The following is a 24,605-nucleotide window of genomic DNA, read 5'->3' as shown; positions in this document are numbered from 1 at the left end:
CCTTCTCCATCTTGAAAGTCAACCATGGCAAGTGGAATCCTCCTCATGTTCCCAGTCCCTCTGACGACCTGCCTCTGACCTCTAGACCCAGACTGAAAGGGCTCTTGTGACTCTGTCACTGCCACTCAGATAACCTCCTTATCTTAAGGTCAACTGACTTGTGAGTCTATTACATCTGTAAAATGCCTTCACTGTTACTCCTAGGTGACTGTTTAGGAGAAGGTATGTGTATTCCAGGAAAGAGGAGGTGTGTCATTTGTAGCATCCTTATCTCTGAAGGGACACGGGGAAGAGTCCTCACACCCAGGCCCTGCCGAGGTCCCCCAGCCTGTTGCACGGATCTCCCCCTCTCTGGCCCAGCGTGCCCCTCCACAACGCTCCACCAAACCAGTGCCAGACACACGGGGCTGCTTCCTCGGGGTGTCACTCCCCTCCAAAGGCTCCTGGGTGACACAAAACTGGTACCAAATCCATGTGTGTGCTTTTCTCCGGTTGCTCTTTGTCAGTTTAATTTTAGGACCCACCCAGGTGCCCCGAGGGGACTGAGGGAAACCTCTTCCCCCCCTCGCCACCAGCAGAAGCGAACTTGGGTCCTTGACGTGCTGATTTCCAGTTCCTAAGATGATGCTTTTTTTTTCTCATTTTGGCTGTAGAGCAAAGTGTTTCGACCCACAGTTGTGCCTTCTAGTTGGGCGAAAGCTGTGTTATTCAATCTGTCAATAATACTTGTGGTGAAAACAAAAAACGAACAAAAAAAGTTAAATGAGTTTGCGCCAAAGAAGTAGCACTCTGCGGGGATTAGGAAGGCTAAGGGAGAGGGTGTTGTTTTTCATGATAAATTCTGCTGCACTTTAGATTTTTTTTTTACTCACTTGTATTACTTTAACAAATATAATCTAAAAAATACCTGCGGGAGTAATTCTGTGACCTGAACAGTATTGGTAACGCAGGGATGCTTTCATAAGCTCATGCCAGAGCCAGTAAGGTGGGAATTCCTTCAGAAACTGCACTCAGTCCAGAGAAGGTTTTAATTATTTGCATTGCTGTAAAATCAAAAGTTTTTCAAGTAGATTTTATTGATTATATTATTACAACTGTCCCAATTTTTCCACCTTTGCCTCCCTCCACCTGGTACCCCCTTTTTCTCCAGCCATCCCCCTACCTTTGTTCATGTCCATGGGTCACATGTGTGAGTTCTTTGGCTTCTCCATTTCCTAAACTATTCTTAACCTGCCCCTGTCTATTTTGTACCTACCCAATTATGCTCCTTAATCCCTGCATCTTTTCCCCCATCTTCCTCTTCTCCCTCCCTGCTGACCCTCCAGATGGTCTCCATATCTATGATTCCGTTCCTGTTCTGCTTGTTTGCGTAGTTTGTCTGAGGTTCAGTTGTTGGAAGTTGTGAATTTGTTGCCTTTTTAATGTTCATGGTTTTCATCTTCTTCTTCTTAAATAAGTCCCTTCAGCATTTCATGTGATAATGGCTTGTTGATGATGAACTCCTTTAGCCTGACCTTATCTGGGAAGCACTTTATCCGCCCTTCCATTCTAAATGATAGCTTTGCTGGATAGAGTCATCTAGGTTGTATGTCCTTGCTTTTTATCACTGTGAATACTTCTTGCTTGCAAAGTTTCTTTTGAGAAATCAGCTGACAGTCTTACGGGAACTCCCCAGTAGGTAACTAACTTATTTCTCTTGCTGCTTTTAAGATCCTCTCTTTATCTTTAACCTTTGGCATTTTAATTATGATGTGTCTTGGAGTGGGCCTCTTGGCATCCGTCTTCTTAGATTTATATGTCTATTTTCTTCACCAAGTTATCAAAGTTTTCCTGGGCTTGTATGTCTATTTCCTTCACTGAGTTAGGGAAGTTTTCTTTCATTATTTTGTCAAGTAAGTTTTCAATTTCTTGCTCTTCCTCTTCTCCTTCTGGCACCCCTATGATTTGGATGTCGGTATGTTTAAAATTGTCCCAGAGGTGCCTAAGCCTATGTTCATTTTCTTTGTTCTTCTGTTCTGGTTGAATGTTTATTTCTTCCTTATGTTCCAAATTGTTGATTTGAATCCCGGCTTCCTTCCCTTTATTGTTGGTTCCCTGTGGATTTTTCTTTATTTCACTTAGTGTAAGGTTCATTTCTTTCCTTATGCATTTGCCATACTCAGTGAGTTCTTGGAGCATCCTGATCACCAGTGTTTTGTACTCTGTATCTGATAGGTTGGTCGCCTCTATTTCATTCTCCTTCTGGGGTTCTGTTCTGTTCTTTCATTTGGGCCATATTTCTTTGTCTCCCTGTGTTAGTTTCTGTGTATTAGGTAGACCTGCTTTGACTCCCTGTAGAAGGTACCTGTAAATTGTATGGGGTGGAGCCTTAGGTAATCGCCAGGGTGGGGCAACCTGCTTCACCACTTTGTGGCTCCGTGGGGGTTAGGGAGGGCTCGGAGAGGGGACAGTGCTGCTGCCTGGCTTCTGGAGGTTTGCCCGGCACTCACCCTGTTTCCAGTCACTTCCCCCACTTCCCCAATGTGACTGGTGCCCTTGCAGCTGCTGCCCTGGTGATGAAACCCCGAGTAGGTGCGTTTGCATAGATCTAAGTCTGTGTGGGCCCTTTAAGCAGCAAGAATTCAGCAGTTTCTTCTGCTGCCCCAACCCCCACTGGTATTTACAGCCAGAGGCAATGGGCATTTATCTTTCTGGTGCTGGACCCCTGGGATCTGTGGTCTGGCCTGGGGCTGGGACCACTTGCTCCCAAGGTATCCTTCCTTATTGTTAACCACCATATGTAAGCGTCCATTCCGCCACTGCTGCTGCCTCTCTATTCATCTCTGTGACTCTGCCCCTCCTATCTGTCTAGATGAATGTGGCTTCTTTAAATCCTTGGTTGTCAGACTTCCATAGAGCTCGATTTTCTGATGGTTCTGGGTATTATTTGTTTTGAATTCTGGTTGTAATTCTCCCTATGGTTGCACAAGGACACAAAGCATGTCTACACACACTTCCATTTTGACCAGAAATAACTAAAATAAAAATTTTAAAATGTAGCCTATAGCACTAGCAAGTTTAGCTCAGTTGATTGGGCATTGTCCTACAAACCAAAAGGTCAAGTGTTCGGTTCCTGGTCAGGACACATGCTTAGATTGCAGGTTCAGTCCTCAGTTAGGGTGCACACAAAAGGCTTCTGAAGGATATTTCCCTCCTCTCACATTGATGTTTCTCTCCCTCTCTTTGGCTTTTAGAACCTACAGTTTTCCCTGGCTGGTGTGGCTCAGTGGATTGAGCACCACCTGCAAACCGAAAGGTTGCCAGTTTGATTCCCAGTCAGGGCACATGACTGGGTTGTGGGCCAGGTCCCCAGCCGGGGGCATGTGAGAGACAACCGAGTGGTGTATCTCTTACACATCGATGTTTCTCTCCTTCCCTTTCTCCCTCCCTTGCCCTCTCTCTCAAAAAATTTGATGCCATTGTATGACAGTGCTGTGGCCTGAATGTTTGTATACCTCCATAAAACCCCTTTGTTGAAATCATAACCCCTGTGGTACTTGTGGATGGAAGTCTTCCAGGCATGAGGGTGGAGTGTGGGGCCCTCATAAATGGGATTAATGACTTATAAAAAGGATGACACCCCCGGCTGGTGCGGCTCAGTGGACTGAGAGCCAGCCTGCGAACCAAAGGGTCACTGGATTGATTCCCAGTCAGGGCACATGCCTGGGTTGCGGGCCAGGTCCCAAGTAGGGGGCGCTCAGGAGACAACAATGTATTGGTGCTTCTCTCCCTCTCTTTCTCCCTCCCTTCCCCTCTCTCTAAAATTGAATAAATATCTTTAAAAAAAAACCCTAAGAGCTTTAAACATTTTTTTCAAAAGGTGGCCAGAGAGCTCCCCAGTCCTTGCTAGCATGCGAGGACACAGTGCGAAGCCCGTTGTCTACAACCGGGCAGAGGGTCAACTCCAGACCCCGAATCTGCTGAGGCCGCCGCCCTAGGCTTCCCAGCCTCCAGAACCGTGAGAAATAAAAGCTTGCTGTTCTTAAGCCGCCACCGGGGTTGAGTGAAAGAATGCTGAGTTTTTTACATAATCTGATTTTAAGTTGAAGAACCTGATGAGGCAGAGTTTGCACAACAAAGGTGACAAAGAGCGTGCAGTGCTCACCATTGCCTGAGGCTGAGAAGCTCAGTAGAGGCAGTGGGGCCTGTTGTAACCTTTGAGGCTGGTGACAGCGGTGGTGCGGGGCACCCACAATAGTGCTTTACTTCTAAGGCCAACCTGTCAGCAGGCCCCCTCGAGGCCCCTGTGAAGCGCCAGGTGCACAGGTGTTGATCTGAATTCCTCTCCCTCTGCCCTGCCTCGGGGCCCACACCGTCCAGGGCCCTCTGCTGGGCCCGACGAGAGAGCAGGAAGAGTCTGGAGACCTGGCTACAAGGCTTGTCTTGCCCACCTACTGTGTGACCTTAGGCCAAGTATTGAAAGCCTGTGAGCCTCAGGTTTCCTTATCCAAAAAGTGGAAATAGCAGTGTATCACAGGATTGTTGGTGAGAGTGAGTAAATCACCTGCTGAAGTACTGTCCATGAGCCGTGTTAGACAAAGGCCACCTGCTGATACTTTAAACTGTACAGACTCAGCACCTCTGTGTGAGCCTTGTCACCTCCAAGTCATCCTGGTGACGCCACTGCCTGGGCCCGGCCAGCAGGGAAGGGGACAGGACACCTGACACCTGGCCAAGCGGACACGCGCTCCTAACACCTGTGAGCCAGGTCTGACGCCACCTCCAAAGTGTGTGTGGGAAAGGAAGCTGAGAAAGGGTCGCCCGCAGAGTGTGGGGAAGGTGGTCAGGAGTTCAGAGAGGTGGGCTCCTCATTTAGGGAAATGGCAACGTCATCCAGCCTGGGACCCTCTTCCAGACCCGCCCTCCCCGCCCCCCAAGCTCTAAGAACTGACTGGGGGTGGCGGTGGGGGTGGGGGTGGCTCCTGGAGAGCAGCAGACATTTTTTTTTCAGCATCAGAATTTATCGATCAGTGATTATCAACAGTAGTTATTCAAACCAGGTGTTTTAAAGAGATATTCAGCTAAAACTTTACAAAGAAAAATGAACTCCAATGTTTATAACTCCAAATAATGAGATAAGAAACATACAGACTCATACAGGAAGCATTCTTACTGAAAATGTTGAACCTCAGTGTGCTCATGGGAAACAGACAAACCTGTAGACGCCTTTGAAAACATCTTTGCCACGGGGAGAAAGAAAAACAGCAGAAAGACTTTCTTAGATTAAAAGATACTAAAGAAATATAACAATCACAATATGTACACCTTGATTGAGAGATTGAAAAAGCTATATGAAATATTTTGGGAATAGCTGGGCAAATTTGAATGTGGAATATATAGATCTGAAACTGTAATTTTTTTAGGTATAAAGCTGATCATGTGATTATATAGAAAATGTCTTTATTCTTGAGGAATGCTGGTTGTAATGGTAAAAAGAAATGTAGAAGCGAAGCATCGTGATGTTTGCAACTTATTTTCCAGTGATTTAGGAAAAATGTATATGCTTCTATATAATGTTTTATGTACATACACAAAGAGAGAGAAAACAAGTGTGGCGAAATATTAACAATGACTCGTCTAGATGACCAGTACACAGGCATTCCTTGTACCACTCTTTCAGCTTCTCTGTAGGTTTGGAAAACTTCATCGTGATGAAGCTGAAGAATTGCATCTGTATGCTGTGCTCCTTAAACACTCTATGAAGATAGGTACTATCTCCTCATTTCATTTTTCAGTTCAGTGTAGTATTGGCTGCCTTTGCCTACCGTGTCATTGCGTCTTTTAACAAACATCATGTTGTTTCACCCTGTTGGCTCCCACGAAGGAACATTCACATGATAAATGTATAACCCGCCTTGGCCAAGTTCACGGGAGGAACGTGTTCACGGGGTCATCTGGGCCGTCTCTGAGAAGGAGCTCCGTGGCCGCGCGCTCTGTGCCCCCCACGACGTGCCCCTTTACCGCTCCTCTTGCTGTGGCGCTTCCTCCTGTGGCAAACGGGGCCTCTGGCGTTCCTCTTGCCTGCCTGTTCTTTCATCCACTGCTTAACCGTGCGGCTGTGCGGGCTGACACAGATCCTTCTGCGCTTGATGTGCAGGCTGCCGGGAAGGGAACAACAGGAATCACTAGTGGAAAGGACAAGCAAACACTCGGTGACTTACCGCCAGTCCCTGCTTCCAGACACAGCGCCTTCTTGCAGAGCAGACCCTGAGAATGAGCACCGAGGGGCCGCAGCTCTACTGCACTGTGGCCGGTGGCTCCTCGGCAGCAGAAAGTTGTAAAGGAAGAAGGAGAAGGGGCTAGGGGAGGAGGAGGGGGGGAGGGAGAGGAGAAGGAGGAGGAAGAGGGAAGAAGGAGGGAGGGAATAAACCAAGTAAAAACAATTCTCTTTCTGGACCCCCAGCTTCATCCGACAAAACAGATCCAGCCCTCACTGCCCGTCTCAGGCACGCCCTCCCCTCCGCAGGCAGGTTTCCAAGACCCTCTCGACTAAGTGTCCCCTCTGAGTGTCCATGGCCCTGACCCTCGTCCCTCTTCAGGCACCTGGTCGACTCCGTCTTTTATTCGAGCACGAGTCTCAGACTTTCTCCTTTCCCTGTGGTGCTGTTCTCTAAGGGAGGAGTAGTTTGCAAGTGTCTTGAGAAGGCCTTGTTCACAGTAGGAATTCAGGAATTTGTTGTAGGTAGGAAGTGAAAATGGTTCAAAAGAAGGACGGTCTGGTTTTGTTTCCGATGAAACAATCAACTGGAATATTCTAGGTTTTTGTTAACATTTTAACGCACTATAGGTCTATACGGAATCTCAGAATTTGTTTCCTTTTTCTGTGTGAGAATTTGACTGTGGGGTGGCAGACCCCCTAGGGCACCCGTCCCAGTTTCTAGTAACTAGAAGACTTTCTTGTTACTAAAGACATTATGACTTTTCCTGGCTGGCATAGCTCAGTGGATTCAGCTTGGGCTGCGAACCAAAGTGTCGCAGGTTCGATTCCCAGCCAGGGTACATGCCTGGGTTGCAGGCCATGACCCCCAGCAACAGCACATTGATGTTTCTCTCTCTCTCTCTATATCCCTCCCTTCCCTCTCTAAAAATAAAAAATAAATACAATCTTAAAAAAAAGACATTATGACTTTTAATTCCCCATCAGATACCATCCAGCTCTTATTAAATGTTGCAAATCCTGCCGGCTCTACAAGTACACTAGTCCTGTGTCTGGATAAACTGAAATCCCGTTGGGGGAAACCCAGGGAGATACAGAGGAAGCTGCTGTTTCTCCAGATAACCCCATGAGTCGTCAGCTCATGTGGGGACTCTTGAAATGGGGGGACCAGCCGGGAAAGTTATGAATGAGCTTCAGCACAATCAAGCCAACACATGGGAGTGCTCGTTTGAAAGAAGCAAGGCCTCTTAACGGGGGACAAGGGAGGACAATACGCCTACTCCTATACCTCGTAGGTCTCTGTCTTGCATCTGCTCATCCCCAGGAGACTTCTCTGAAACTCCTGTCACCAGCAGTATCACCAACAGTGCTGAAGGAGACCCCAGCATGTGGCTCTACTCGCACACCCAGCCAGAAACGTCCAGTTTCTCATTTTCCGGAGCATCGCCTATCCACGAACGGCCTATGAATGTTCACTCCCCAGCTACCACCAGCACCATTTGTTAAGATTAAATTTTAAGCCCTGGCTGGCGTGGCTCAGTGGATTGAGCGTGGGCTGCGAACCAAAGTGTCGCAGGTTCGATTCCCAGTCAGGGTACATGCCTGGGTTGCAGGCCATGGCCCCCAGCAACCGCACATTGATGTTTCTCTCTCTCTCTCTTTCTCCCTCCCTTCCCTCTCTAAAGATAAATAAATAAAATTCTTTAAAAAAAAAGACTAAATTTTAAAAACCCCATAGAATGATGGCCGGGCGCATACTGAAGTTTTCCAAAGGACGTGGGCACTAGGAGCAGCCCTCAGGAGGTGCCCGAGCCGATGGAGGGAGCCCCGTGGTGGCGTGAACTCAGGAGAGGCTGCGAGGCCCTCGGTCCACTCCCTTCCCCCACGCAGCCAGCTACTCATGGGAATCTACGGACCTTCTCCCCAGAACCCACTCACATATTCACACCCACGAATTTCAGGGCCTTCATGGCCCCCTTCCCTGAAGCAAGTCTATCAGCGATACCTTACGAACCCTTCCTCTGGACTTCCCACAGCCTTGTCTTGGAGGGGTGTGTCTCAACCCTGGGTAGCAGTTGGTTGGCTTCCTCTGAAAGGGGGGAAACGCAGGCTCAGTCCCAGAGGGCGGCCTGCAGGACCCAGCAGGACCCAGCCAGAGGGAGTCTCCTGGACACCCTGGAGGGCAGAGTCTGTGTGGTCACTGGTGCATCCCCAGCATATAAACTGGTACCTCGTCACTAATCAATGGATATGTGTTGAATGCCTTGGGTAAATAAGGAGGCTCCCCAGTGACTCAGGAATGCAGGGATAAGCAGCAGGCCTGTGTGGCCCAAAGAAGGGAGCGCCGGCAGCTGGTTAGCACTGTCTGGCTCCCTAAGCCGTGTCCGGAGAGGTCGGCGGTGTTAAGAGCAGCACGCAGGCGAGATGCCTGATGTGCTGTCGCTGCGAGTGGAAGGTGTCGAACGCAGCAGAGTTTGGGGACAGCACCGTACGGTCGGTCCCACCACTGGTTCTGAGAGACCTGGGAAGGACACAGTGGTCCGGACGAAGCTGTTCACTAGCTGCGTGTCGCCAGGAGAAAGGACACAGACAGCCCCATTTGCTATTGTGGCAGCATTGGCCCAGCAGGCCTGTGACCTTCTTAAGCCTGATGGCCATTTTACTCTTCTGGGCTTCTGTCCCCAGGACTGGAAGTGACTGGAAGCGGGAACAGAGCTGAGCTCTCCCTGCAGCCACAGGCGGAAGGTAGCATTGGAACACACCGCAGCCTGGGGTCCCCACGCCCCAGCAGCCGGGGGCTGCACAGCAGCAACCCCACCCTTTTCAACCAGTTGTAACCCAATAGCAGCCCAAAGCCCCCACACCCCTCTCCTCTGCACCACGCCCCTCTCCTCTTTTGGAGAGTGAATATCATCTTTACTCTTTGCATTTTCTTCTCTTTGTGAATTCTTTCACGGCCCACGTCACCGACCGCCCTAACGCCAGGTGCACTTGGTGATCTCTGCCACATCTGTCTGCTGAGCCACGTGGCTCACGAATGCCTTCCTCACAGCACTGAGGTCAGCATCCAGATTTGCAAAGCGCCAGTGCATTGCAGATTTTACAGCCTGCACGGAGACGCTGAGCACACCTAAGTCTAAAGTTTTTACTGACCAAGCCAAGGGTGGAGGCAGGACAGGGTGAGAGGGTTCACCACGAGCCAACAGCCCGAAATCGAAAGCAGAGAAGGGCGTCTGTGCTGGGTGGCACGTGGCAGTTGTGACAGGTGCAGTTGCCTCTGCACTTCTGTGTGACCTCACGCGCACCCTGGATGAACGCAGGAGTGAGACGGACAGCGCCCCACAGGCTTGCCTGGAAACAGTTGCAGTGGGAGCCATGACACAGAACAGTCACTTCTGGTTCTACGTTTGTTTGTGCATTTGTTTGTTATTCAGAATGTCCGTCGTTTCGCTTGGGAAATTTGAGCGCCTTGCTCAGTGACTGAAGGCATGTAGCCCTGATCTCTCTGCCCTGCAGTGCGGGCAGCAGGGGGCCGTGGGGGGCTCTGGACACCCTAGCTCAGGTGCAGGGAGCCGGCATCACTCCAGGGAGGTGGGGGGGGGAGCCGGGGGAGCGTGGATCGTCCCCTTCCTGCTCCAGTGATCATGTGCATGTGGTGTGTCAGGTGGGGCCTTCCCAAGAAACCATCACTGGGCAGGTTTGGACGTCCCCTCGGACCGGCACTCACATGACGGCGGCCAAGTCACAGTCCCCATCGGCTCTCTGGATGTGACAGACGCTCACTCTCTGCAGAAGCCTTCTGGAGATATGCTGGGAGACCTCAGTGCAGCAGCTGGAGGCAATGGGAAGTATGGCTGAAAGAGGAAAAGAAGGAAAGTGTTAAACTTACACTTGATAGGACCACGGCCCAGCCCTCATCTGGAAGATTCCGGAGAAACAGAACGTTAATCCTCTTGCGCATGTGCTGATGGACGGCTTGGTGCATGCAGGCCCGGAGCAGACCCGCCTCTGCCTTCCAGAACTTACGCTGTGTTCCCGGGAGATAAACCTGAGAACACGCAGGCAAAGACAGGAAACGAGCGGAGAGATGAAAAACCGCTCCAGACCACGGCGCTAGTGGGGGACGGCAGACTGACCGGAGAGAAGAAGATGGAAGAAGCGAGGTCAACACAGTCCTGGAGAGGGCGGCCACATGGCCCCTGGAGCAGGTTGAAAAGTTCCCCACCTGGGAAGCACTTGGCTGGACCCTGAAGGGTTCGCATGGGTGGAGAAAAATGGAGACTTACCCAGACTAAGAGCACAGTCAAGAGTCCTGAGATACGCCCTGACCGGGGGTGGCCCAGTGGAGTGGGTGACGGCCCCACAGAGAGAAAGTTCGCCGGGTTCGATTCCCAGTCAGGGCACGAGCCTACATTTCAGGATTGGCCCCCAGGCTGGGCGTGTGTGAAAGCTCTGAGACAGGAAGGCATGAAGCGCATTCCGGGTGCATCCAGGGCGCAGAGAGAAATAGACCGCTCTGTCCGGACTGAGGAGCTAGGAAGATGAGGGGTGGGGACCATTGTTCAAAAGACAGAGGTCACACCGCCGAGGCCTTAAATGTCAGTCTAAGGAGGGTTAGCCCTTGTGGAAGGGAGACCATTACAGATCAGAGAAAGGAGCAGGGCTTTAGGAAAATCCACATTACGGTGGTAAGCAAGGTGGATTAAAATGGGAGAGATGGCAGGGCGGGGGGTAGGAACTCAAGCTAGGAGGGGCTCATGTCACCCAGACGTAAGGGGACGAGGGCAGCAACACCAGAGTCAAAGGAAATCTCACCCCTGCTAAGTGTGCTCCTGCAAATTCCCACCTGCCCCAGGCGCACGGCATTTTCCTACACTTCCTGTCCTACCAAGTACAGAGGAAATTAAAGAAACAAATTTAGGAATTAGAATCAAGGGGCGGCAGGTGGCAGCCTGATCATTTCAGACAGATGGGAGCCCCTGAGCGAGGAGTTAATAGAAATGCTGCAGCTGCGTCATGCTGTCAGGTGTGAGCAACGGCCACCTGCCCCGGGGAGAGGAGAGCAACCCCACGTCCCTGCCTCGCCCGCGGCGACCTCAGGCCCCTGCACAACTGTGGGCAGAGAGCAGTGGAATATGAAGTTGGACTCCCTATGGGACTCACTCTCTGGGCACCAGAACTTTCCATTGCCATCCCTCCATTCACCTGTTCATTTAATTCTTCAGTAAACGTTTATCAAGCAGTTCCAGGCGCCATGCTCGTCACTGGGAGATACGGAAATAAATAAAATAATACGTCCCCTTCCTTAAGAGGCTGCAGTAGTGGAGACAGATTTGGAACTAAAGGCTTCGGAAATAACCGCGTCGGCCCACGATAGTTGTACGTCTGATATGTGGTCCTCCTGAAAGCTTCCCGCAAGCCGTAAAGACGGGCACGGAGGTATTCACTAGAGCAAAACATTGGAGACCATCCGCTTGTCTGCCCGCAGATCGATAACTAATGGTCCGTCTAAAGGGAAGAGAGGGTGAGGTTGCTCATACATTCTCATGTATGTGAATCCCATAATTTATTGTTGAGTGAGGAAAGCACATCTCAGCGTGAGAACTATAAATGATTCCATTTTTATTAAAAAAATGTGCACAGATACACTGAAGAAAAGATGTGGGACTATATAGTCCCAGATTTATAAGCAGACTTCTTCTAGAAAGGGGACAGATTTTCAACTGGCTGGCGATACTTGATATTTTTAGAAACGTCCAGTGCTGCCCTGGCTGGTGTAGCTCAGTGGATTGAGTGCTGGCCTGTGAACTATAGGGTGGCTGGTTCAATTCCCAGTCAGGGCACATGCCTGGGTTGTGGGCCAGGCCCCCAGTATGGGGCACGTGAGAGGCAACCACACATCGATGTTTCTCTCCCTCTCTTTCTCTTTCCCTTCCCCTCTCTGTAAAAATAAATAAATAAAGTCTTTTTTTTTAAGATTTTATTTATTTATTTTCAGAGAGGGAAGGGAGGGAGAAAGAGAGAGAGAAAGAGAAAAACATCAATGTGTGGTTGCTGGGGGTCATGGCCTGCAACCCAGGCATGTGCCCTGACTGGGAATCGAACCTGTGACACTTTGGTTTGCAGCCCACGCTCAATCCTCTGAGCTACGCCAGCCAGGGCTAAATAAATAAAGTCTTAAGAAAAAGTCCAGTGCCATGAAGATCCAGAACAGATCCTATAGAAACACAGAATATTAGGGGACCCCACTAGGGAAGAAGGGGAGCAGCAGAGGACGTGAAGGTGGGACCCAGTTTTCAAGGAGGAGTGGAAATCCACCGGATGGAGGTGGGGTGGGTGGGTGTGGATGGAACATCCCGAGAAGCAAGAACTTCACACCCAGGGGAGCAGCAGGGAAGGAAACACTGAGTCAAACGTGCAGAAGCTGGTGTCTTAGACCCGGCAGTCCTCTCTGGCCAGATTCTCATCAGCAATAACAGTATGACTAGGAGGCTCCGCAGTGACTTCAGGCCTTCTCCTTGGCCGGGGAAAAAAACCTTGACCTTAGTCCCAGGCCCTCGAGGAGGACCTGTGCCCAGGGCACCGGAGTGCTTTCCGCCCAGAAAGACACACTTGCACCTTCTTCCCCGCCCACCTGTCCCAAGAGCTCAATCAGTACTCCTCCTTCGGGAACAGAATCTCGGCTTGATCCTGACAACCTAGTGTGCCGGGCAGGGACCAGCCCGCAGCGCCGCCTCGGGCCGGCTGGTGGTGTGTGGGTTCTTGACCTCATGCAGGACAGAGTTCACAACACGCGTCCAGGTGACTTTGGAGAGGAAGCGTATTAGAGCTGGGGACAGGTCTAATAAGGGCTTCCTGGGAAACCAGGAAGGGCTAAGGATAGAAGCGACAGGAGAGAGCCCAGGGGGGGACTCCTTCGGTTCACAGACAAGTCAGGGACAGGGGGCCTTGGGCGCAGGTTCAGGGGGTTAGCCCGGGAGAAGCTGCCGCTGCCCACTGCTCCCCTGGCTGCAAGTCTCAGGGCCCCCTTAGAGTTTAGGAGTTGCGCCTGCCTGTGGGGGAAGGGGAGCGAGGAGGGCAAGGCCCTGCTGTTCTCCTGGGAGGGTGAGCACCCCTGTCTTCAGTAACTGCTAAACCCTGCATTTAAATGAACAGGTGGAGTTGAAATATACAGTCCATACAAAGTGTCCATAGTTCTGCTCAGCCTCACTTCAGTTCTAACTGAGTGTTTTGCAAGCCTGCAGCAGCCCAAACGAGGAAAATATTTCCGTTTCCCAGTGCAAGCTATTGCATGCCGCAAGGATCGCTCTCTCCCCTCGCAATCTAGAGCCAGTAAGTGCTTTCTGTTTTGTTCTGCATGTGAGGAACGTGTATGGAGGCACGCCCAAACATCACCCAGCCAGATTCGCTGGAACGGGGAAAGCATCGTTTGTGCAGCCAACATGCATCACCCCGTGTGCCAGGCCCGTCACTCCGAACCGGAAATGTCGAAATAAAGCAGCCACAGGGTCTAACAGGGCTGGGGGGCAGGGAAACAAATACTCACAACACAGCCAAAGAAGAGTCAACAGAGACATGTTCCAAGTGAGAGAAGCCAGATTCGAAAGGTCACGCACTGTAAAATTCCGTTTATAGGAAGTGTCCGTGCAGGTAAATGCTCAGAGGCGGAAAGGAGACTGGTGGTGTCCAGGGCCTGGGGTGCGGGCAATGGGGTGGGCAGTGACTGCTCATAGGTGCACGGCCCCTTTTGGGGGTGACGAAACGTGCTGGAATCAGTGTTGGTGACGGCGTAATTCTGTGAATACACTACACACCACCCAACTGTACACTGCAAGATGGTGAATTTTATGGCATGTCAATTACATTTCAACTTCTTTTTTAAAAAAATTTCATTTATTTTTAGGGAAGGGAGGGAGAAAGAGAGAGAGAGAGAAACATCAAAGTGCGCTTGCTGGGAGACGTGGCCTGCAACCCAGGCATGTGCACTGACTGGGAATCGAACCTGCGATGCTTTGGTTTGCAGCCCGTGCTCAATCCACTGACCTATGCCACCAGGGCTACACTTCAACTTCTTAAAAAGTGCTATAAGGAGAACAGAACAGTGGTTGTCCTGATATTTACCAGTATTGACACATTTATTTCCCAAAACTAATTGGTTTTTTCTCTAGCTACATGGCGCTGCCTATTCTCCACGTCACGCTGTTTTATTTTCAATATCCCCTTTAAAATTTGGAGTGTATCCATACATCCATCCACACATCTACTCTTCTTACGGTGTGAATTCTCACAGAATGAACCACTTCTGTGTATCTATATCCCTATCTATTCTGTGTCTACATCTGTACCAGAGCTGGAGGTGGGGAAACGAAGGGTTACTAGCTTCAAAGGACTCATGCACAGGCCACTGCTACGCACGCGCCGTGACCCAGGCAACTGCGAAACAGCGGATGGATTTCCCGAAGCAGCGTGGGCATCGAGCGCCGTCGGCAAACCTGCCTATTTAGGAATCTGAGTTTGCTGAGGGCTGACATCAGTTCGAGGGGTGGTTTTAAGCCAGAAAGACCCTCACGACTTCTAAGTCCTGAGCGAACTGGATGGCATTTCTCAAATGTCTCAACCGTAAAGGTAGGACGGGCTCACCTGGAGATTGCTTGACCCCATCAGGTTCACTGTCAAAAGGCAAGAGGCAGGCCGCCTTTGTTACGTGCTGGTGGATGTGACTGGCCCCACAGGAGGTAAAAGGCCGGAACCCTGTGCAAGTGCACCGGGAGCTGGGCCGGGAAGAACCTGCTGGGGCGGTGCGGACTCGGGCAGTGGTAAGAGTCTTCTGGATGATGTCGCCCCCTAGAGGTTTTCTCATGCAGCCTCCAGTCCGAGTATTTCCATTTTTAAAGAAAGGTCAGCGATGCCTCTGATTTCCATGCAGGTGCAGGTGAGATTTAGTAGTGGCATAAGGTTGCAAAGGGGATTAGGTGGCATTTCTTCTGCATTAACAGAGTTTTCATTTATAGGATACGTTTTACTTGTTTGTGGAAGCCGGCTCAGGAGGAATTAGGAAAACCACACCTTCCCGCAAACCCCCCTTTGATGCCACCATCGTCTAAGACCAGAAACCCCAAGGAAACGAGCCTGCCTCTGTTGTAAAACAGGAGTTCACGCGCGGACCTGTCTGCGGAGCAGGGGCTCCCCAGCAGGAACTAAGTGGAAATTATTGCAAATAAGAAAGAAACCCTGCAGAGCAGGCCCCGCAGGGCCCAGAGGTAGGAGGGTCAAGAATGGAGGTTTCGCCTACATCACCCCCAGTTCCTCCCTTGACCCCTCCAGAGATGGCCCTTTTCTTTTGGGGGAAGGACCTTCCAGAGTGTCAGCCCATCAGCTCTACCTGGAATCTCCTCTGAACGGTGATTGATGAGAGCAGCACCTGCGGCCGAAGATCAGTCCTCTGGGGGACCTAGGGGAGCAGCAGAGGGTGGGGGTGGGTCCAGGGCAGCTGCGAGCAGGTGGGGGCTCTGACCATGGGGGAGACCAGCCTCCGACCCCGGCAGACCACCTTGCCCCAGATTGTTAGAGTGAAGGGACTCTTCTCTAGGACCCCCAATGTGAGAAGTATCAAGACTCTTTCGACTGGGGAATCATGGAAAAGCCTGTCAGAACCAAGATGGGTTGGGGGGCCAGCCACAGAGAGGGGCTCGGAACATCGCGGTCCGTGCACCGGCTGGCGGAGCCCGGGCTGTGCCGTCTCCACAGGTCAGGTCTGCCCTGTGTGTTCCTCCTCCTTGGCCCACTGCTCCATTCCTCAAAGCTCCATCCTTGACCTTCCACTCTTTCTTTCTATCTAAATCACTACCAATATCCTGGCACATATCCAGTTGCTGTTGAACGCACACTTGGGTCTCCCACCAGCTCCCCTGACTCAGTAGGTACCCAACTGAAGACGTTATCTCCTGCCCCTTGAAAGTTGCTCCTTTCCCATCAGCAATTCCTCTGCTTTCACCGTCATTTGCAATTCCTCGAGCCAAAACCCGGCCGGTGCCACGTCATTCCCACCCCGCCCCCCGCACGCCCCACAGCCAGTCACACACTCCTGTAAGCTTTACTCCCTTAACATTGCTCAGGGGTGTCTCTCCCTTTGCACCCCTGTTCCCACTGCCCGAGTTCAAGGCCTCATTAATTGACTCCTGGTCTCCTGAGCCTCCCAGTTGCCCTCTTGCTTCCAGTCTTGGCCATTCTCCATGCGAATCTGTGGTCCCACAGCCCTGTGTTTGCCTGCCTTTACCACATAAAAAATTAAGGGTCTATTTGACTTTGACTGTGAGCTCCCTCAGGATATCTTTCTACCCGCACCCCAGCATGGTGCCTGGGATTAGTGCTAAGGAAACACTCTTGAGCTGAACTAAGTCCTGTTGTAGTCCCAAATGTCTTATTTGACTGTGGTTTAAGGCTTTCAGTGCCATTTAAACACTTTTCCTTTTTTTAAAAGATTTATTTATTTATTTTTAGAGAGGGAAGGGAGGGAGAAAGAGAGAGAGAGAAATATGAATGTGCGGTTGCTGGGGAGCTGCTGGGAGCATGCCGTGGCCTGCAACCCAGGCATGTGCCCTGGCTGGGAATCGAACCTGTGATACTTTGGTTCGCAGCCTGCGCTCAATCCACTGAGCTACGCCAGCCAGGGCTTCCTTTTTTTTTTTTTTTTTTAGGAAATAAGAGGATCAGTTTTGGGTCAAGGTCTCATGTCCTAAATGTTATAAACTTTCATAGCGCCTTTTGGAAACATGCCATCCATCTACCCTCAAACAATCAGGGGTCCACTCAAGAGGAAATAAATCATTTGTCCATTACATTTAATATTTTAAAGGTGATATTAATATCTCATGAAAGCATTACTATGTGTCTTATTGATTATAGTGTTACTGCTATTGATGCTGTTGGTTCTGGGCTGTAATCCTTGTTGTTTCCAGTATTGAGTGGATCGAGTGATTAGCCGTGAACGTCTGTCCCTGATTTGGTCCTGCCCATTGTGGTCACTGGAGGCGTTAAAGAGTTCTGTGTTCAAGGCCTGTTAAGTTGAACACTAAAGCACTACACACCACACGTGTGGTACAAAAACTAGGGGGAAAGGATCCTGTTCCCAAAGAGACGTAAACCAGCTTCCCCTCTTCCTTGGAGGTACGGCGCAGTCTCTTGCTACTCAAACATGGTCCCCAGAGCTGTAGCAATGGCATAAACTGGGGACTTATTAGAAATGCAGTTTGAAAATCTCTGACATAAAGAGCACCATGGGTCGCAGCAAAGCGACCCATGGAATAGAGCAAAGGCACATGCCATGGCGGCGGGAGAAAGGCCTCCCAGGATAAAGGGAAACATCGCTCAGGAAGGCTCACCCGGCTGCTGGCAGCATCTCAAGTCGACGGGTGCAGATTGAGAAAGGCAATATGTCAACACACGCAATGCTCCGTGTGGCTGGCGAGGGACACACTTCCCCCTTACAGCGGACTTCCTGCCTTATGGAGACACATCACTCACGGATGCCTACGGACACAGGTGTCCACAGCCGTCCCCAAGCCACGGTGCATGAAACGCTGGGCCCAAATAAAGTCCTTCCCCTGGACTCTTTGGAACCCTGGGATAACGTTTGCGTAACGGGGCGTGAAGGAGGGTTTTTCTTTTCCTTCATATGGAGACATGGTCACAGCACTTCCCACAGCATGGGCGCTGGAGTGGCCAGGGGGTCTTCCTGGAAGGGGGGTGGGTAATCGGGGCCACAGAGAGGCGCTGAGAGGCATCGCCACACGGTAGTTAAGCATACGAGACAGACATCCCGGTTTGATTCCTGGCTCTGCCGCGCACGAGCCAATGTTGGGTGAGTTACTTGATTCTCTGTCCCAGTTCCTTTACCGGTAATGTCGGCTAGAAGGGGAATGGCACCCCCCGACAGGGCTGCTGTGAGGATGGCGTGAGTTCGTGCACAAAAGTGCTTAGAACAGGGGTGACACAGAGTAAGCACTCGATAAATGGAAACAAGCAAACGAAAACGTCTAGATGGAGGCCAACATGCAGCACAGTCCCCGCCCCGTGGCAGACATCCAGGTGTCTATTCAGTGCTTGTGGAATGTGTCGATTTATTGCCCCTCCGTTTCAAATTCACCTTTAATTGCCAATTCTTAAAATACTAACTTGTCCTTCTCCAGCTGTCATGTTACAGTTTGCCGGTAGAGGGCACTAGAGAGACGTTAGCGGAAGAAGGCTTTCCCGGGCTCCTCCGAGCGCGCTCGCACTGGGGCTGCTTCTCCAGCACCGGGCTCTGCGAGAGCGCAGCGCAGCGGCCGGCAGCGCCCCCCTCCGGTGAGACACCTGAGAACTTTCCCCTGCAAACTGGAGGGCTGACCCAGTGATTCTTTTTTGCCTTTTAGGGGAGCTATGGCTGTGTCCTCTCCCGGGTCTGGATCTCGGTTGGGAAGCAAAGGGGTGCAAGGTGTCTTCTTGAAAACTCTGTCTCAGTCTCAGAAGTCTCTAAATATGAGTACTTCTTTCCAGCTTATCCCTTGGTATAGTTAATAATTTGTTACATTGAACTTTCCTTGTTCAAATTATTGTCTGGTTTTCTTCCTTGATAGCACCCTGATTCATAATGAATGAATCGATGAAACTGTAATGTTCCAAATTGTCCTGGTATGTTTGTATGTTGTCTATAAAATAAATGATGCAAACTTTTATGACATAATTATGTGTGTTAAACAGGTATACTGTTATGATTAAGTAAAATGGTTAACTTTTATATTCTTTAAATTCCAGTTGACAATATTATATTAGTTTCAGGTGTACAGAATCATGGTTAGACCGATTAATTTAAAAAAAATAAGTATAACAATATGTAGATGGTGGTCCTATTTATTTTTTAAGAAATAAGTGTGGATATAAGTGGGTTCATATTTGTAAATTTACAGAGGAAGTTCTGGAAGGACACAGAGAACCCAGAAGAGTTATTACCTTTGGGGAGGGGAGAGAGATTTGAAAAAATGGAGAAGAGGTGAATTCATCTTTTTAAATCTATGTTTTATATTTGACTTTTTTATACTAACAATTATTGAACAGCCACTATAGGCCAGATACACTCCATATATTCTCATGTAATCATGAAAATAACCAGGTAAGAGACCATTGTTATTCTGTATTACCGATAAGGAAACCCGAGCCCAGCGTGATTAAGCAACTTCCCAAATTCTGACTTGGCCTGAGGGAGGTCAGAGCCCACCCAGGCTCTCCCTAGTTGAGTAAGCCAACATTCCTCAAACTTGCCCTTTCATTGACCTCTGGGAAGGGGCTCAGGGATGTGCTCTCAGGGTTCGTGAGCTCGGCAGACACTTCCTAAATTTTAGTAGGTCGTTTCAATGATAATCTTTAAATAGACACGTCCTGGACCTTCTGGAAGGCCGTCTTAAAAGAGCACCTTCAGAACATTTGACCTTCACCTGTTTGTGTTAGTGTTGTCTGCAAGCCAGGTCCTGCCTTAATTGTCCCAGGCCAATCAGAACAGACCAGAGTGGATTCGCGACACATTCTTGCTCAGGGAGGGCCACATCACAGCACTGTGGTTCTAACGGAACGAAGTGGTGGGGAAAACACCTCTTACTCTCAATGTGGTAGCACCTGCCCATCAAACTCAAAACCGGCACCTCGAGAACCAGCGCTGCATTCGCGTTTGGAGAGGTGATTTAGGTTTCACCCAACAGTATTATATTAAGTTAATGTTACCTTTCAGCCTTCCTGGCTTTGTAGTTGTGTTTTTATTTAAACTTTAAATGTATTTTGATTTTATAGTCCCAGAAAAGAGAGAGATGTACAATCTTACATGAATACATCAAGTAATAGAGTACAATAACTTAAAAGTCATGATTGAGAGTAAAAAAAAATGGCTTCGTTCAAGGGGGCTCGCAGGTGACTCAAGTTTGAGAAGGTTGCTGTTCATCGCTCTGCCTCTGGACATAGCAAAGGGCATTTTTAAAAGCCCTGAACCACATTATAGATATGATGACCAGGGTTTTTCACCGAAATCTAGACCCTTGATCTAACAGTGGTGTTGAGGAATGAGGGACATGCTGTTTTAACTAAAGGGCACGCCTGGGGAGAGACTGAAGGGCAGGTCCCCTGGCAGGCCACGTCCTCAGGGACCACTCCTGCAGACGGGGAGAGTCCCAACGGTACGGAACACACGCACACCCTTGGGAGCCCTTCCTAGGAAGCCTGCTGCAATTAAAACACGTGAGAGACAGTTTCCTTTTACACAGGATGCAAGCCGCAAGTCTCCAGCAAGCAAGTGCTTGTGTAATCAGGGGCCATGCTCATCTGAGGAAGTGGACCGTTGGTCAGAAGGAAGCCAGTCTGGGACTCCGTGAAGCCACGTCCCCAGCTTGCATCTGGCGGCCACGGCCTGGCCCACGGAGGCCTACCCGGGCTGTCCAACTTGTGACCCACAGGCTGCGTGCCGCCCAGGGTGGCTGTGAATGCGGCCCAACACAGAATCGTACATTTACATAAAACACTATGAGATTTTTTTGTGTGTGATTATATGTTGCAATGTATTTAGTAGGTGGCCCAAGACAACTCTTCTTCTTCCAGTGTGGCCCAGAGACGCCCTGCGTGTGGCTTTAAAGTTTGGCTCAGGGCCCCAGAGAGTGGGTGACAGACAGTTTTATGGACTCGACACCCAGCCCTGGGAGCCCGGCGCCAGGCCAGCGGGTGTGGAGTATGCCCTCTTGCCCTTAGGCAGAAACCCAGGGCTTCCATTTGCTGCTTCCTGACTTGTGCAGCGCACTTTGGGAATGCCAGTCCCTGCGCTGCCCTATCCAGGGGGCCACTGCAGGGGCGTCAGCAGAAAACGGAACAGTCAATACCTGGAAGGACAGAACGTGGTTCCCAGAGTCCCGAACTGGCACAGGCCGCTTCCCTGCAACGACTGCCAAGGCCACCTGTCCATCCTTCCCTGAACCACTCCGCCTCCCCCGCCTCCCTCCCTTCCTCCCTCCGTCCTGCCAGTCCCCAGCCCTACCCAGCTGGGGTCCCCCGAGAGCCTCCCCAGGGTCCTGGGACACGGACGCTGAGAGTGTACTGTGGACGGCAGTGGGTGGCCCTCTCACTTCCACAGCTGTGCTCAGGCCTCTTCTCGTGCATTTTAACCCCAAAGCGCTCATTTTTTAAAGGGTGGAGGGTTGGGCTTTCTCACACAATGTAAAGGTCCTCTGGCCCCAACTTAACCCAAAAGGTAAGGTTGGGTCTCCTCAGCTCCCTGTCTTTCATTCATCCCCGACTGCTCTTCTCCAAACACGGGGAGTCTGCCTTCTGCTGTCCCACCGCCTCTGCCTGGACCCAGTCCCAGGAACTCGGCCCTGGGCCTGGCAGGGCTGCCTCCCCGCCCCCCGCCTGCCCCTGCCTGCCCCTGCCTGCCCCTCCACCCTCCCTTCCCCACCCCACCTCCTGGCCCCGCAGGCGGGTGGATTTGCGTTGCCAAAATGCCCTCATTTAGATAAAGCCTGAGCAGGTAGACCTTTGAGAAACAGCAACAACAACGAGTCTTATTTCAATTTCAGTGGTGAATTTTTCTAAAGAATCGCACAGAAACATACAATGAAATACTCTGTCCTCTGTCTTGATAAAATGGATGGATAGAAATGCATTTTATGCTTTTAAATGGAAGAGATGATCCAGATTTTTTTCCCGGGTTCGGTAATATCAACCCAGGTCACGGGTGCACTACACTGGCCCCTACGCAAACACCTCCAGCGCCAGGCAGTTCCCGAGGTGCCAGCAGCTCCAGAGGAGGGCCGGGCCGGTCTGCTCCCGCCGGTCCCCACCAGGCACCCGGGACCAGGGCTGCCAGACCCACGTTGTCGAGAGCAGATTTAAACTCCAATTTGTACATGTGTGTGTGTGAGTAGGTGTTTGGAAATCGGTCTGTTTTTAAAAGCTGGCTTAATTTTTTTTTTTTAAAAGCAGACCCAACAAAATATATTTCCTCTCTGCTCTGGATTTAGAGAATCTTTTCAGGGTGAAGTTTTAGGAAAAAAGATGGGGAGAGAAGAGAGTCGACTCCGCCTGGTATGAAGCACCCGTCTTCAGGGTTTTCTGAAGACAGCGGGAAAGCTGAGAAGTAGGCACAGCCCCCGTATGAATGCTGGCAGCTCACACGTTTCGTTCCCTGTGATATAATTTGTACAGGCCAGTCTCCTGTATCCTGCACCCCCTTTTAAGGTCGGACTGAAGTTTTGGATTTCAGTAGCCACAGAGCCGACTTTGTCCAGAAAACTTGCCATTTACCCAACCCCAACCCAGAAGGTCAAGTCTGTCTTTCCTCCAGGAGCATGCGCACGCAGGGTAACAGGTTAGGGTGAGGGGAGACAGGGGCTCCCACCCTCCCTCTCCCTGGGGGTTTTCTAAGATGCTGCCATCAGAAAAGGAAATGCAGCCCAAAGTTTCACCCCTACAGAAGGGACTCATCTACCAGGCAGCGAATCTCTAACACTTCTGTTCACATGAGGTCCCTTCCCCCCAAATTCCTGGAGATCAGGAATTTAAGCTTACACTGTTACCTTGTAGACAACTGTTAACTCCTATCTGAATATCGAAATTCCTGTTCCAAACTGCTGACAGCCCCCCTCCTCTTGGGAGGCAGGCCCCCTCCTTCCCCTGGAGGCTGAGAAGCAGGCACCCCCACTCACCGTCCGAGGGGCAAAGAGCCACACAGGCAGCCAAGGCCGCGAGAGCCAGTCCCGCCTGCTGCATTCCTGCCCGTCACCCGGCTCAGGCTCACACGCACACCGCACCTCAGGTGAAGCTGTGCGGTAGGTCGAGAAATGAGGCTAAAGTCTTCCTGGGGTTCAGGGAAAGAGCGTGAGGAAAAGGCCAGCAAACCCCGCCTCCCGGAGGTACTGGGGCACCTGTTTCTCAGGTTTCTTTCCTGGAGAGCAGGCTCTTTCTTCACACCAGACCTGTGACTGGCCGCAAGGGATCGAGCCATGTCAGGGGCCCTCTGACAGCTCCTGATGTCATTGTGAGTTGGGGATATGCTTCAGGTCACTTGGAAATCATTAAAAAAATAAAGCAGCTGTCTACAAGAATTTTTTCCATGGACCCGTAGGTCAGAATTTTGGAGTAGGGAGCCAGTAATTTGCATTTTTTAAAAAGCTGGTTAGAGCACTGTCCTGATGCCAAGGTTGTGGGTTCGGTCCCTGGTCGAGGCATAAACAAGAAGCAACCAATGAATGCATAAGTAGGTGGGACAACAAATCGGTGTTTCCCTCTCTCTCTCTCTCTCAAGTCAATAAATAAGATTTTCTTTTTCAAAAATCTCCATATGTGATTCTGATGGACATCTTTATGGAGAACCATCCCATAAACGAATCCGAGTTTTTGAGTACCTTGTTGGAACTAAATGTTTCTGGGGACAAGGGTGACAGGTCATAAAAAACACATTATTATCTGATGGAAAGATACGGAAAATTTTGATCCCACCGTGGACTTGGTTTGCAGCCAAATCGCTTTCCAATGAAGCTGTCAGTTGAACTAGGAGAAAGGGGAGGGCGGGGGGAGGGGCCTCGTCCCTGCCTGCCCAGCCTGGTGGAAAAGAGAGCCCAGAGCAGGTGCGAGTGGGTCCAGCTTTGCTGCTGATCAGCTTCGTGGATACGACCACAGGCTCGGGAGAGGGTAACTGGATCCTAGTCCTGCCTTTTCCACTTCGTGGTTGCAGAACTTCAGAAAGGGTCCTTAACTTTCCTGTAAGCAAGGAGTCAGGTGGGATGATCTCCCAGAACCCTGACGCACTTCCTGTCTATCTGAGCTGTCTCGTGGCGTGGCCTCTGGTCCACACGTGGCCCCTGAGCATTTGAAATGTGCTAGTCCGAGTCCAGACGTGCTGCAAGTGTGAAACACACCCCTGTCTCAAATGCTTCGTGCAAAAATAGATAAATATCTTGTTAAAAATTTTCATATTGGGTGCATGCTAAAATGATACTATTTGGATATATTGAGTCAAATAAGATATTTTTTAAATAATTGCACTGGTTTGTTTTTACTATTTTAATGTGATTGTTCAGAAAATTTTAAATTACAAATGGGGCTTACAGTCTCTTTGCATCGCACAGTGCTGCCTTACAAGGTCACACGCTGACAAGGCATGGTAGCTAACCACGCTCCAATTTCCCTCTTAAGAGGTGGAGTTATAAAAAAATAGGAGATGACGCTTTGGAGGGCACGGGGCAGGCACAGACAGTGGCCTCCTGAGTGACAAGGCCCAGGCGCACAAAGCAGCAGTCTCAGCCTCTGTGGTTGAGCAAGGGGACCCCGCCACAGGTCTGGGTGACAGAGCACAGAGCACCTGCAGAGGTGACTGTCACCGCTGCGAATTCAGGTGCACCCA

General features: G+C 50.4%; 1 protein-coding gene across 1 annotated transcript; it reads right to left on the bottom strand.

Moving 5' to 3' along the window:
* Positions 1-5,067: 5,067 nt before the first annotated feature.
* On the bottom strand, positions 5,068-23,078 carry CCL28 (C-C motif chemokine ligand 28). The gene is made up of 3 exons (XM_036020169.1): positions 22,909-23,078; positions 9,924-10,050; positions 5,068-6,137 (listed from the first exon to the last, which is right to left on the bottom strand). The coding sequence occupies exons 1-3, from the start codon at positions 22,970-22,972 to the stop codon at positions 5,930-5,932; spliced, it is 399 nt and encodes a 132-aa protein (XP_035876062.1). The 5' UTR covers positions 22,973-23,078; the 3' UTR covers positions 5,068-5,929.
* Between the last annotated feature and the right edge of the window lie 1,527 nt (positions 23,079-24,605).

This window comes from Phyllostomus discolor, chromosome 3, assembly GCF_004126475.2.
Source record: "Phyllostomus discolor isolate MPI-MPIP mPhyDis1 chromosome 3, mPhyDis1.pri.v3, whole genome shotgun sequence".
In the NCBI taxonomy this organism is placed as follows: Eukaryota; Metazoa; Chordata; class Mammalia; order Chiroptera; family Phyllostomidae; genus Phyllostomus; species Phyllostomus discolor.
The sequence above is the reverse complement of the archived record's forward strand: the minus strand, read 5'-3'. Positions and strand labels throughout refer to the sequence as shown.